Raw genomic sequence first — 14,855 nt, 5'->3', positions numbered from 1 at the left:
AGAATTCAGACACCTGATCCTGTCTCGTTACTACCGTCAGAATCCCTGAGGTTGTCCCAGGCTGTGTGTTTAAATAAATATTTTTATGTCTGTGTGTGCTGTGTAGCATTGTTCTAGTTCTACAGTTTTGAGCTCTCATAGACCTAACTCTAGCTTTTTATAATAATACTTTTGGTCCTCTGTAGTATCTTGAAATGAAATTCTGTAGTAAATACAATCTACCTAGTTACATATTTTTAAAATTCAATATCAATGTAATTCCATAACTTGAATGTAAAGGAGAAGGAAAATGATGATAACTTACAATAAACTAATATATTTTATATTATATAATGTGTGCTCTCTCTCTGTATACACACACACATACACACATACACACATACACACATACACGCTCAGGCATGACTGGACTGGAAGACATAATTAAGAAGTCCTATACTTGCGTCTGTACAGTCACCTTGGAAAGGGAAGTACAAAATTCAGGATCAGAAAGCGTGTGTTATTGCTAACTCCAAATACCACCGGTGGTGTTGCCTTCAGTGATATGCTTTTATAAAATATTAAATAGCTTTCACTAAAGTTCCTAAAATGCAATCTTTCCTTGATTTACCTAGAAAATTCAGTGCTATCAAGGCTGTGTAAAAACAGGCTCTTCGTTTTTTTATGTGAAACAAGGCTTAGTTCCAGGCTTGGATGATTACAAACAAGTTTTTCCCCTCTGTAGAATGTTTTATTGGACTTTTAATCTTTTTTTTTGTACATTTATTTATTTTTGAGAAACAGAGTGAGACAAAGCATGAATGGGGGAAGGGCAGAGAGAGAAGGAGACACAATCTGAAGCAGGCTCCAGCCTCTGAGCACGCGGTCAGCACGGAGCCTGATGCGGGGCTCGAACCCACGAACTGTGAGATCATGACCTGAGCCGAAGTCAGACACTCAACTGACAGAGCCACCCAGGCACCCCCGTTGGACTTTTAAAATTCATCTTGGTTTTGGAACGATTCTTCATCGTGTGGAATTATCCTATACAGGGTGCCCGACGCCTCTGGTTCCTGGCCACTAAGTGCCCATGGTTTTCTCCCCAAGCATCCTAACAAGTAAAATCACCTCCATAAATTTCCCAAACAACCCTCAACATTAGGGTTACCCCCATTTGGGGCTACTGGTTTGTTCGTTTGCTTGTTTATTTATTTATTTGAAAGAGAGGGAGAGAGAGAGAGAGGGAGAGAGAGAGAGAGAGAGAGAGAGAGAATGCATGTGCAGGGTAGGGGCGGGAGGGGGAGGAGGGAGAATCTTAAGCAGGCTCCTTGCTCAGTATGGAGCCGAATGCAGAACTCGATCCTAGGAACCTGGGATCATGACCTGAGCTGAAATCAAGAGTTGGACTCTCAAATGACTGAGCCCCCCCAGGCACCCTGGGAGCTACTGGTTTAGTTTATGTTCTGTATCAATATAAATACTACCAAACATGAAAATGTAGAGATTCTGAAGTTGTTTTTTGAGTCATTCATTTACCAATACATGGAATTGAGTCATAGATGTCTTCATTTCCTTTTTTTTCATCTCAGACTCTTTTTTTCCCATTGTCTTTGTGTCTTAATGCAATATTTAAATTTCCTTTGTCTTTCATGCTAATTTGTGCCTATTGTACATTATTGTTAGTTTTCAACTATGAGAACAGAAAACATTACAGCCAGTATTGTGAACAAAATCTTAATTACATCCTGCATTTCAGTAATGGAAAAAAGTAGGAAAAAGTAAATCAAGAAGGTTGTCTTTGAGAAAATTGGCAGATAGATTATGAGCTGTTGAGGTCTAGATCAAGGTTATAGTTTGTAGAGTGAAGATAATGCCTAATGTTTTTGTAAGATTGTAGAGTTTTGCTTCAAAGTCAAATGCAGTTCCTTACAAGATTGCTTTCTTAGCCTTTTCTGTGGTTTGCCTCTGATAGTGAGCCTCATAGTAAGATATGATGGTGAAGCTGAACAATAAATCCTAATAATTAACATTTTAGAAACATGGTTTTAATATCATGGTAAGATAGGAAGTAGACTGTAAAGTTGACACTGTGCTTTAGACCAGTTTTAAGTGGTATGATTGCTTTCTGTGTTTATTATATAGATTTGATTTGGCTTTTAGATGAAAAGAATGAATATCTTTTTGCTGAAGAAATGGGGAGATACATATGTTCTCTGGTGTTTTCACCTGCAGCAATTTAGGAATAGCCTTAAGAAACATACTGTTTAGTTTCTAATTACTGTTAAGAAATAAGAACTCAATATTAATTATGCTAAATACCTAAAGTTGTTTTGAGAAGAATTCTCCAAAATTTGGATGTTTATTTCTAAATAATGTCCCCTAACAGATCAACTGGTTTGTTACCTAGGGGTACATTTTGTAGCTACTTAACCCTGGTTGAGCTGTCAGGAGACTGAGCTGCTCCAAACGTAAGGGGGTTATGGATGATCTCTTATACTAGCAAGTATTGATTAAAATATGTTCTTAAGATCTTTTGGTCCAAATGGTCTCAGCTTTATTTTGGTAGGTGCAGTCCTTTGTCATCTGGACACTTGCTCGGGTTTTGAACAGGGCCAGAGTGCTTTCTCAGAGACCCATTGGCACTTGTGGTTCATTCCTGCCCACATGGCCAATGAAGGCATCTGTCAGGCTTCTCAGCTTTTAATACTGAATGAAAAGTCTTCCACCAAAGTCACGGTTCTCCCTTCAATCAGAAGTAAAAAATATCAGCACTCTAGTTTCCTGTCAGTGTGAATGATTATGAATTCAAAGATCACATGAAGGAAAGTATGTAATAGCTAATATATCACTAATTTAGTTTATCTGAGCCTATATATACCAACCTACCTTCCCAAAGGATAGCAGTAACAATCGTGAGAAACTTGTGTTAGCTAATTTATACATTTCTTTAATGCAGAGCTTTTTAGCAAACTGAACTTCTCACAAACTAAATTACTTCAGATCTCTAAGTGGGGTATACATTATGTAGCATTTTTCAAACTTATTGGACAATGGAAGTATGTGTTTTTTAAAAATATTTTATTTACTTTTGCAAGACAGAGACAGAACGTGAGCAAGGGAGGGACAGAGAGAGAAGGAGACACAGAATCTGAAGCAGGCTCCAGGCTCTGAGCTGTCAGCACAGAGTCTGACACGGGGCTGGAACCCATGAACCATGAGATCATGACCTGAGCCACAGTCGGACACTTAATCAGCAGAGCCACCCAGGCGCCCCCGGAACCATGTTTTTTTTTAAGTGATCTTACACATGTTGGTAAATTGCTAATTGCTAGTCTAAGACTAGCCCCTTAAACAAATAGAAACATTTTCTTTCCCTGAGTTATAGTTTAATAGTATGCCTTTTAGTGAGTAGGGACATTAGAAGTAGCTATATGAAGGCCATTAGAACTATAAACTGTTTTTGAAGACATTGTCCAGTACATTAATTAGCATTCTTGGGATAAATTCCTCCTGTGATTTGATAGTTGGTAAGGCCGTGTGTTTTTCTTTCCTGTCAGATGAGAGTTATATAAGCCATTATGCTTTTTTTTTTGCCTAGCCCAGATCAATTTAGTGCATGAACATGGGACTTACTTAGCTCTCCTGTTTGGCATACTAAGAATTTTTACTCCCCTTTTATGTTTATATAGCTTGGTAGTCAGATCCCAGCCTTACTTTATTAATCTTTAATAGAAGATAATATCTACCATTTGGATTTTTGTGAATATCACGTGAAATACCGTTTTTTAATTGCCCACCCATGTGTCTGACATACTGTAGGATGCTCAATAAATGCTAGAGAACTATTTTTTTTTATAGATTTAACATTTTCTGTTTCTAATTTTATAAACTTATTTTATATACATCCTTCGAAGCAACTCAGTCTTATTTAGAAATGAGTGAAGTATAAATACTAAAAAAAAAAAAAGGTTACAAACATCACATTAAAAGCATTTCCATGGTGGATATAAAGAAATGAAGTGAGGCAACCATGGGTAGAGTTGGTAAAAGAGGTGAGACACCCCTTGTAAGCAATGTCTTCAAGATTTGAATTATGAGGAAATAGCACACGGGCCACAGTTTCATACAGCAACTCAGCAGGGGCAGTGATTCTGAACAAAATGCTGGCTTCAACTTGAATCAAAGTCCGTTTTCAAAATAGCTGCTGCACTTTTGAAATTTTTGGTTGCACTGCATGTTTGTGCTGTGGATGGAAAAGGGAGTTCCTCCTGGAGGAATGTTAATAGGGCCAGAAGTTGGGAGGCACATTTATAGTTTGTGAAGCAAGAATGCCTGTGAGCATCAGGCATTTCAGCGATGGAACTTCAGCCCTGTTGGAATAGAACATATTAGACGTTTGGTCGAACTGTCTCCCGCTCACAGGGGGATACTCTAACATTTCTGACCCTAAGACTCAGGGAGAGTCCATAATCTACAGTGTTGCAGGATTGGTGACTGGCTCACTTTTCAGTCTTTTCAGCCACGCCAGCACATGGCTAGGATCATCGGTTAAGCGACCAAGAAATTTATCATCCAGACCACACTTTTCAGAATGAAAAGAGGCACTATTAATTGTTAATGATTAAGCCAGGACCACAAAATAAATAAAACACAATGGTCCTGGGCAAGTGACATTTAGTCATTTTAGCTAATAACCCTTTTCTGTGTTGTCTTTAAATACAGAAGGTTTCATATTTATTGTATGTTAGCTCTCCTGATATTTGTGTACTCACTGTAGCAGCACAGAAACTCAGAAAGCTGTCTGCCCTCTTTTAATTTTCCTGAACCATGTGTTTATTTTCTAATTTGGTGAGATATTTTCTTTTTGTGTTCAAAATTACCATCTATTATTGAACTCTATTTAATCAGCTAAAAGACTATCTTATACATTATTAAGTAAGCCATAATGATTCTTTCTTTGGACTCCACCAGCCAGGTAATAACCATGGGGCATATTAAAGGACAGAGTGGGAACATAAGCCTTGGTGTCCAGCCTGGTAATTGCATGCTTGGCAAAGACTGGATCCTGCATGATTAACAGTATTAGAATATTGCTTTCATTTTCTATTACGCAGTTCTATTTAGGCTGTTGAAATTGAATTAGTGTTGATGACTCTCAATGTTCAAAGCCATTGTAAATGAAAGTTACATTTCTCTGTCACATGTTCCCTCCCCACTCTTGTCTTAACAGAAAAAAGCTTGGCAAGACCACAAGCGGGAATGCAAATGTCTTAAAAGCTGCAAACCCAGGTATCCCCCGGATTCCGTTCGACTTCTTGGCAGAGTTGTTTTCAAACTTGTGAGTATAAAATTCGTGAAATATGCTAGGGGTTTAATTTAGCCAAAGCTCTTGAAGTTGCAGGTACTATTCATATTTAAGGCTGTCTTTAAACGCATATGAAGGGAGAAGGTAGATTACTCCAGGGAGTATTTTAAGACAGAAACTTGCTGTTTTGCTGTTAGTCAGCCTCAGTGGTGGTGAGGCAGCACCACCTTTGAGGGCCCTCTCTGTGTGTGACCTCCCGGGAATAGAAACACAAGGTCCTGTATCTAAGGCGTGAGATGCCAGTGATGTCTGTTATGTTCCCTTCATTACTTTTCGACTGTGAACTAATGCACTAACTTTTTGGTTGCTTCTTCAAGTGAGGCTTTAATTAGATGATAATTAATCTTACATGAAAGTGTGATTATCTTTTTTTTTTTTTTAATAGCCAGGTTTCACTGAAATTGTTTCTTCAGCCCTTTCCCCTACTTTACCAAAACACTCACTAGATTCTTTGAAATAAACCTCTGGCAATACCCTCCAGACCTTTTTTTGGCCAGAATTTCACATGAATATCTCTTTCTCAAATTATTTCAGTCTCCAGCTTTGTTCTGTCCTGTTGGTTATTGACTTTTATTGGGGGGGGGGGCTATAAAATTTAATAGAGAGTTTTAAGAATGTAAAAGTATGATTACACACTTAAAACTAACAAGATGTTATGTGCCAGTAACATCTCAATTTCCAAAAAATGAATGTGGAATATGAAATGGGCATTGTCTTTGAACTGAGTATATGACATCTATCGTATAATTAACCACTATTTGCAAATGTATATATTGTGTTGAACTAAAAAATACAAATTTATTTCAAAGCGATAATAAATTCAGATCAACTTTGTTATTATGCATTTCTTTAATCTCTGTGATCATTATAATATTTGAGTCTGAAATTTTTTTTTACTTTATTAATATTGAAAAGATAGAGAACCAGGACCCACTGCATCAGAATCTAATAGAAAGCAATTATAGTAATAGCTACCTTCTGTTGAACACATCCTATTTCCAGGCCCTGTCCTAATTGCTTTACACGATAGACCTCATTTTTCCCCATAACAACCCAGAGAATCAGGTGCTATGATTACTATGTTTTAGATTAGGAAAGGTGAGATAGCTTGTTCAAAGTTTTACAGTTTGTAATAAATTATTATTTTATTCATCCATCTCTGCTTTTCTATAATCATTAGTAGCAGAATCCTTACAGTGATATAAATCTGTGGGTAGAGCTGGGGAAAAAGAAATAAAAGTATGAAATTTGTTGTAAAAGAGTTTTCCATTTGGAAATTAAACTAGTAGATTAAGTCACAACTTAGATTTTATTTTACAATTGTTACTGATTAAATAATTCAACTCTAAGAAAGTGATGAAGAGAAGGAATATATAGAAAGTTGTCTTTTTAAATGGACTTTTATTAAAATATCTAAAGATAGTCAAATATATTCATTTATATATTAGAGCACTTGAAATTGTTTTTGGTGTTTTCCCCCTTTGCTTCATAGATGGAAGAAACACCCTCTGAATCGGAGAAACTTTATTCATTTTATGATCTGGAGTCAAGTAAGTGGTTGTCTATATCACCATCAAAAGAATCCTATCATTTATTTGCTGACCCTGTGTGTTGCTTTCTTTTTAACATTGCTTTTCTTTCTCTTTATTATGTGAGGCAAATCTAATAACACTTTTCATATTTTTATCTACGACTGACTATTTATTTATTTATTCCAGGGTAGTTTTGGCGATTTAGGAGTTTGTAAAGAACCATAACCCACTCTTAGTTTCTTTTTGATGTCCAGGAAGAGTGATGTGAACAAGGGGGTTCCAGGGAATTTTTGGATCCACTGGTCCTTTAGATAATAAGGAAAGTAGAAGGTATGGCTGACTTGGGCTGTCTGACAGCATTGAGTGTTGTTTTTCTTTTGAACTGCCACAGTGGTGGCCGTGCTGTTTGGGAACACTGAACGGCCTTCCAAATCAGAGTGTTCAGTAAATGTAGGGTTTATTTTTCCTTCTTATTGGCACAGACCCTCTTCAGTGAGGTTGTAAATGACTTCACCCCAAAGTAGCTAGACCTTGTAGGGTAAATTTTGCCACACAGTTTAGTATTTCTGGGTGGAGACCAGTAAGAAGATGATCTTGTATAGATTTATGGTTATGGGATCCTAAGTGCCAGTGATAATAAATTATTATTCAAGAAATCATGGGGTTAATTATTCCGTTGAACAAGTAATTTAAAGAGAATATGTAGACCTGACACGAGCAGGAGAATTATGCTATAGTTCAACTTGATGTATGTTTTCAAGTTTTAATAGAAAAGTAATTAGTCATTTTTTCGTGTTATATTATGACTAGGTAATTAACATCTCTTGCAGTGAGTTTTACTGTTAACATTAGCCCTGCTCAGTAGTGGTTTCACACGTGCTGCCTTAAGTACAGTGTTCTCAAATGTTATTAATTGTACACTCCCTAGTCTTAACACGTTTTTGTGGTACAGATTAAACTGAGTTTTCAAAGGGGTGATATTTGGATAACTACTCTTTGGAACCTTCTCCTTCTATTTGGGTTTTAGCAGCACCACATCTTTTTTTTTTTTTTTTTTTAATTAATTAATTAATTAATTATTTTTTAAATTTATATCCAAGTTAGTTAGCATATAGTGCAATTATGATTTCGGGAGTAGATTCCAGTGATTCATCCTCTTACGTATAACACCCAGTGCTCATCCCAACAAGTGCCCTGCTTAATGTCCCTCATCCATTTAGCCCAACACCCACCCATAACCCCTCCAGAGCAACCGTCAGTTTGTTCTCTGTATTTAAGAGTCTCTTCTGTTTTGTCCCCCTCCTTGTTTTTATATTATTATTGCTTCCCTTCCCTTATGTTCATCTGTTTTGTATCTTAAATTCCACATGTGAGTAACGTCATATGGTATTTGTCTTTTTCTGACTGACTTATTTTACTTAGCATGATACATTCTAGTTCCATCCACGTTGTTGCAGATGGCAAGATTTCCTTCTTTTTGAATGCCAAGCAATACTCCATTGTGTGTATATGTATATATATATATATATATATATATATACACACACACACACACACACACACACATATATATATATATATATACACACACACACACACACACATATATATTATACACACACACCACATCTTCTTTATCCAGTCATCTGTTGATGGGCATTCGGGCTCTTTCCAGACTTTGGCTCTTGTGGACAGTGCTGTAAACAGCACCACATCTTGTTCATTCAGTGTGGAAATAACTTGAAGTTGGGGTTTCTTGGGTTGGTCCCTGTTTCCTTCTCAATGTGCTATGTGACACATTTCACCAAATGAACTTTAGCTGAACTTTTTACTTCTCATTTTTTTTTCCTGCCTTTGAGATACACTGTTTATCAGTTAGTTATGCTCTGGGTTGTAAATTGTTTCATGGGAAAATCTGCTTAAATTCACTGACTTTAAGCATTTATGATGGGTTGAACACATGCACAGGATAATGTGGAGAATCTGTAATGCACATCTTTACCGATTCTGGTTGTAGTGGTTTTCATCTGTATGTGTATTTATTTTGTTTTGATAGGCATTTGATCCTATATTGTCGATGAAGTTTGGCAGAATTTTTTTTTTTTTTTTTTAAATTTTTTTTTTTTTAACGTTTTATTTTATTTTTGAGACAGAGAGAGACAGAGCATGAACGGGGGAGGAGCAGAGAGAGAGGGAAACACAGAATCTGAAACAGGCTCCAGGCTCTGAGCTGTCAGCACAGAGCCCGATGCGGGGCTCGAACTCACAGACCGTGAGATCATGACCTGAGCTGAAGTCGGACGCTTAACCGACCAAGCCACCCAGGCGCCCCAGTTTGGCAGAATTTAATTGATAATATATGTATCATAATTTGTAGTTGTCAACAAATAAAAAGAAACATATTTGCTCTCTGTCAGAATGAAATCTAGAGCAGGAAATATCTGGTTTAATAGCTAACATTGAACACCTGAAAGTTATCCATTAAAAATTCACTGTGTGATTGTGCTATTTATTTTCCCTTTAAAAAAGATATTAACAAACTGACCGAAGATAAGAAAGAGGGCCTCAGGCAACTTGTAATGACATTTCAACATTTCATGAGAGAAGAAATACAGGATGCTTCTCAGCTGCCACCTTCCTTTGACATTTTTGAAGCTTTTGCAAAAGTAAGTGTTAAGTGTTTGAAATCTTTGTTAATGCCATAAATCAACCCTTTACTTTTTCTTTTGTTGATCCTTGAAAATCCAGGATTTTCAAGCCTTAAATCACTCTCCCACCTTAATAAGTGGAGAATGAGAGAATGTATTGCTTCTGTTGAAAAGGGTATTACCTTTTCTGTCTCATCAGTACACTTATTAACGGCCGAGTACGTTCATTGTCTGCACTCTTGAAAGGGTTGCTTTCTTTTCTAAAAGAAAGCAGTATATTATTCCATTGTTTCTTACTAATGGATTCAAGTTTGCCAATTACATTCATTTGCTTTTGTGGTTGTTTCTGTGATAGATCTTGGTCTTTAAAGTGAAAAATTTATTGGAATCCATTTCTTGATTAAGTGAATTCTAAATAATATGAAAATATAACCATTTCTGATTTAAAAATAATTGTCTAAAAATCTGTTTAAGTGTTTTATGTCAACTGAAATCCTAGACTAGGGATAGAAAATAGGTTTAATTCAATATTTTATCTGCGGTCTCTTGGTAGACACTATCTGACATGCTTTGTTTAGAATGATTCTGAGGGTTTGTTTGGGCTCAAGGAGAAAGAATGCGCTGACTGATCCTTGCTGTCTGTCCTCGGATCAGGACAAAGGACCAGATACATCCCCACTAATGCTGTGTGTTTGCTCTCCTTGCCTTCTCATAGTGTGTTTTTGGGTTTGCTTAAATATCGATCACATTTTAATAACAAGTAAAATTTTACATTCGAGGGTGATTTTGCCACTGATGTTACAATTTGTAAGTGCACATCTACTAACGTACTTATCCCATGAATATTTTTAAGGTGTGTTTTACAATCTGTCTATTTTCTAAGATTTTAAATGTGATTAATGTGATTGCTAGAGATTTATTCTTGTTTTCCCCAAATATATTTGTATTCTTTAGGGTATGTTTTTATGATTTTTCTGGTAATATCATCTTAGCATTAAATTTTCATTTGTCTTCAATTTAAAACTGATTTTAAAATATAATGGTTACTTATAACACATGTGAGAAGTTTCTCGTGTGTTTTTATTTCACATCCCTCTGAAAATTATAACCTTTAGGAGTACCATGTGTACAATGCACACAGGTGCTTAAACACTATACAAAGTAACACCTGAGAGATAAAAAAGTGCCTTATCATGACTATAACTTTATTCTTAGTGTAAAGTCTGTGGCTTTTCTGTGACAGTTTTTCTGTTATTAGAAAATGTTCAAGTGCTAGTTACTGGTGTTATTAGTCTTTATGAAAAACACTGAAAAGTCCTTTCTATTGCTCAGTGTAAAATGTGAATTACTATCTTATTTCTCTAATTTCTTTTAAAAAATTTAGTTTCATGTATCTTACAGTGAAACTCTTTCCATGCCGTGTAGGGGGAAAGTTGCGTCTCTGTGGATAAGCAGACAAAGTTTTAATAATATTCTCTCCTCCCCACGTGGTTGTATCTGACATTGCCACAAAAGTAGAACATGTGTTCACCTTTGAGCTTTTGAGGGGAACTGGACTCAGATGTGTGATTTCTGCCTTAAAATGTGGGTTAAAGCAGCATTAACCTAAGACCCCCTGTACCTCCTTTTAAAAGTTTTGTTGAGTCACTTTTCTGCTTACAAATATGTCCTTGAAAGGGGTCACTTTCCTCCTCCTCCTCATTTTCTCCCTACTTTCTTCTTTGTCATTGTTTTTATAGAGTAGTTTTATGTTAAGCTGATTGCGTCCTGCACACCTCAGGGATGAGCTGCTGAGCTCCTACCACTGCTCACGTGTGATGGTGCAGATCACAAGTGCGTTGGAGGTGGATGGAGAACATCGGGCAGACAGTTTTATCCCTGAAACTGCCCCTCCCTGTGTCCCTGGCATAGAATTCACCGAGGGAAGTGGGCCCCACAGGGCGTACTGCCCACCGCTGCTGCTTTCATACATACAGGCTGTCAAGAGCGGGTCCGCGCTGCCCTGCCTTCCTCAGCCTTTTGGATTCATGCTTTGGAGAAGGCTGGCGTCACCTGGCCTCAATAAACGAAGTCCTGTTTTATGTTTTGCTTTTGGTCCCCTTCATTAACATTCATTCTGGTTTGTGCAGGCGTTGGCCATGCCGAGCTTATGTGTCAGCTCATCTCATGGTCACTTATGGCGTAAGCAACTCTGAGAGCTTTTCTAAATTTGTTTATATCTTCATTTTTTGGACTTTTTGATTATGGACTTTTCCAAACGTGCATGAAAGTAGAGACTGGTATAATGAACCCTCCTGTTTCCATCACCTGGTTTCAGTAATTTTCTTTTCTTTTTTCTTTTTTTTTGTTTCAGTAATTTTCACACTTGTTTTATATCTGATATTTTAATACTTAGATTTCAGACAAATGTTCTTTTTTCATTTATATTTCCAAATACTCCTTACAATTAGTCTTTTGTTATGAAGCCTCTCGGCTACTTGAGAAGTTAGTAAATTCAGTTATTAAATTAAGCAGACCCTTTTTTTCAGGCCTGGTATGTACAAAGCATTCTTGATACAAGTTATAGAAATATGTTGTTATAAGTCTGAAAATTATTTACTATGGCAAAAAAACCTTACCAAGCCAAAAGTCTTACTTGGGGATATGCGTATTAAACTTGCACTTGCCAGAAAATGAAAGGACTCAGTGGAGGATGAAAGGGTTCTTAATCCTGAGAGCATGTTTCATTCCCTGCTAGCCTTTTTTTCTTTTTCCTTTCCTCCTCCCCCTCCCCCTCCCCCTCCCCCTCCCTCTCCCTCTCCTCCTCCTCCTCCTTTTTTAGTTAACATAGTGTAATATTAGTTTCAGGTATACAATATAGTGGTTCAGCACTTCCATATGTTACTCTGTGCTCATCATGACAAGTGCAGTCCTTAATCCCCATCACCTGTTTCCCTCATCCCCCCACCACCTCCCTTCTGGTGACCATTGTGTGTTCTCTGTAGTTAAGAGTCTGTTTCTTGGTTTCTCTCTCTCTCTCTCTCTCTCTCTGTCTTTTTCCCTTTGCTCATTTATTTTTTTAAATTCCATGTATGAGTGAAATCATGGTATTTGTCTTTCTCTGACTCATTTCACTTCGCATAAATATTCTCTAGCTCCACCCATGTCATTGCAGATGGCAAGATTTCATTCTTTATGACTAATAATACATTATATATATGTGTATATATATATATATGTATGTATGTATATGTATATATATATATGTACACACACACACGCACACACACACACATGCATACATGCCAGATCTTCTTTATTCATCAGTTGATGGCCACTTGGGCTGTTTCCATAATTTGGCTGTTGTAGATAATGCTGCTATAAACAGGCTGGTGGCTTTTTCTAATAGAAGACCATGAGTAATTCCTTAAAAGTTGGCAGTTTATGTTTTGAACACTCTGGGATTTTCTGTTGAAAATAGTGTATGTATCTCCTGTTGAACTAGATTCTTAGCACGGAATGTGCTTCTGCTACTTAAGACTTGGTTTTACTTAGAACCTTCCATACCCTCCCTCCCCAACCCCTTCTTCCAAAGACATTATTGGATAGTCATTTTTGGTGGATCTTGTTTCCAAGTAGGCCTCTTTTTCCTCCACTTAGCACCAATATTAGTCTCCTGCTCCCCACTCCCACATAAACAAACAGACTTGTGGATAGCAATTACCAGTTGGGGTTTAGATTGTAGGAGTTTGCTTTATAAATATATCCTATCCACTTATTAATTTATTGCCTGGCTATAGAAAAGTAAATAGCATGAGGCATATGAAGGAGAAATTTTTCTAGGGGAGGGTATCCACTTCACATAGAAAGTGAAATTGATGGCATGGATTTCAGAAGAGAGGGTGGTATAGGGAAACAGTCATAGACAAATGGTCTGGAAATGCTGGTGGGGAGTGAAGGGTGCTGGCTCCTCTGACCCCCTGAACTGAGAAAAACACATTGAAGATTTGAAAGAGAAGATTTGAAAAGATGGTTGTTCTCTGTGGAATATATGTTTCTGTTATATTTGGTGATACAATAAGAGTTTGAATAAAAGCTTCATGTTTAAAATGTTTGTTTTGCATTAGTTGGTAATAGAAAATTAGCGAAGGTAATAGCACCTCCAGACTTTCCACAGAAGGGGCTTCAGAGCGGTGATGTGGTTGGATGGAGGGTCTGGGGGAATTGGCCAGGAGCTCTATTTGCACAATAGTTTGCTTGGTCTTTTAAAAATTAGATTGTATGTAGGGTGTTTGGGCAGCTTAGTCGGTTAAGTGTTTGACTTCAGCTCAGGCCATCATCTCATGGTTCATGAGTTCAAGCTCTGCATTGGGCTCTGCACTGAGAGTGTGGAGCCTGCTTGGAATTCTCTCTCTCGGCCCCCCTACCCCAGCAAAAAAACCCTAGAAACTTAAATTAGATTGTATGTTACTGGGGGTGGGGGTGGTTGAAGGGCCTGACTGAATGGAAATGAAGGTGTCAAGTGTGAGGAAAGCGATGGGAACTGCTGAGAGTAATTGCGGTGGCCAAAGTGTGGGCTGCATTGGAGATACTTACAAATGAGCACACAGGAGAGGTGTGGTTATTTGTATGTTCATGAGAGGTGGAGGCTAGATTCACTCTGCCGACTCTTTGTCAGATTGTTGAGAGAAGATTTGTGTGTCTGTCTCCGCAGGCCCCTTCTTCCCAGCCCACAATTTTTTTCTTCCCCTTCTACCTTCAAATAAAATTTCGGGTCAGGTTTCAAAATGGATTTATCTTAGCATGACCACTGCTGTGGTTCAATCTACTGTTTGAGTTCTAAATATTTGCTACAAATAGAGAAAAATGTTTATACTATAACTAATACATAAAAACTTTAAGTGGTGAGACAACAGCAATTAAGAGAAGGACTAATTTAAATGGATGCCAAATAGTATGATGGTTAAGTTGCTTTCTTAGACGAGAAAATAAAATTCTCTTAAGCTTGATGTCCTCATCTTGTTAATGGGAATAATACTAACAATAACTTTCATTTGCTTTCACAGATGAAAGTGAGGATTAAATCAAAAGTACTTCATGTGTCTAACACATGTTATAAATTTCTACTACTGCTGGCCCCACCTCCCAGCTTTATTTATATTCCAGTCTAAAAGTTCAGTGTTTTAGGTCTCCCTGTGCTGTCATGTGGATTATCAAGAGTGTAGTGTGGCTCATTGTAAACCAGAGTTTCAGACCATGGCTTACAGTCGTGCCCAGCGCTGGTGTCTCTGGAGATGCTGAAAATTACCTATCTTGTTGAGAAGAAAGTTTGCGAACAGGAAATAGTACCTT

At 37.3% G+C, this 14,855-nt stretch overlaps 1 protein-coding gene across 3 annotated transcripts in view; it reads left to right on the top strand.

Moving 5' to 3' along the window:
• The window catches only part of SMYD3 (SET and MYND domain containing 3), a 684,046-nt gene that overhangs the window by 174,698 nt on the left and 494,493 nt on the right, over positions 1-14,855 (top strand). Inside the window, exons 3-5 of one of the 3 annotated variants that reach the window (XM_019422434.2) lie at positions 5,210-5,317; positions 6,837-6,894; positions 9,406-9,542. The exons of 1 other annotated variant lie outside the window; for it this stretch is intronic. In XM_019422434.2, the coding sequence (XP_019277979.1) occupies positions 5,210-5,317; positions 6,837-6,894; positions 9,406-9,542 (303 nt within the window). The remainder of the gene's footprint in view (positions 1-5,209; positions 5,318-6,836; positions 6,895-9,405; positions 9,543-14,855) is intronic. One more of the 3 variants, XM_019422442.2, reaches the window with a different exon arrangement.

Source organism: Panthera pardus, unplaced genomic scaffold (assembly GCF_024362965.1).
Source record: "Panthera pardus isolate Hobbes unplaced genomic scaffold, ASM2436296v1 HiC_scaffold_21, whole genome shotgun sequence".
Lineage (NCBI taxonomy): Eukaryota > Metazoa > Chordata > Mammalia > Carnivora > Felidae > Panthera > Panthera pardus.
Note: the sequence above shows the minus strand (reverse complement) of the source record. Positions and strands in the feature narration are given on the sequence as shown.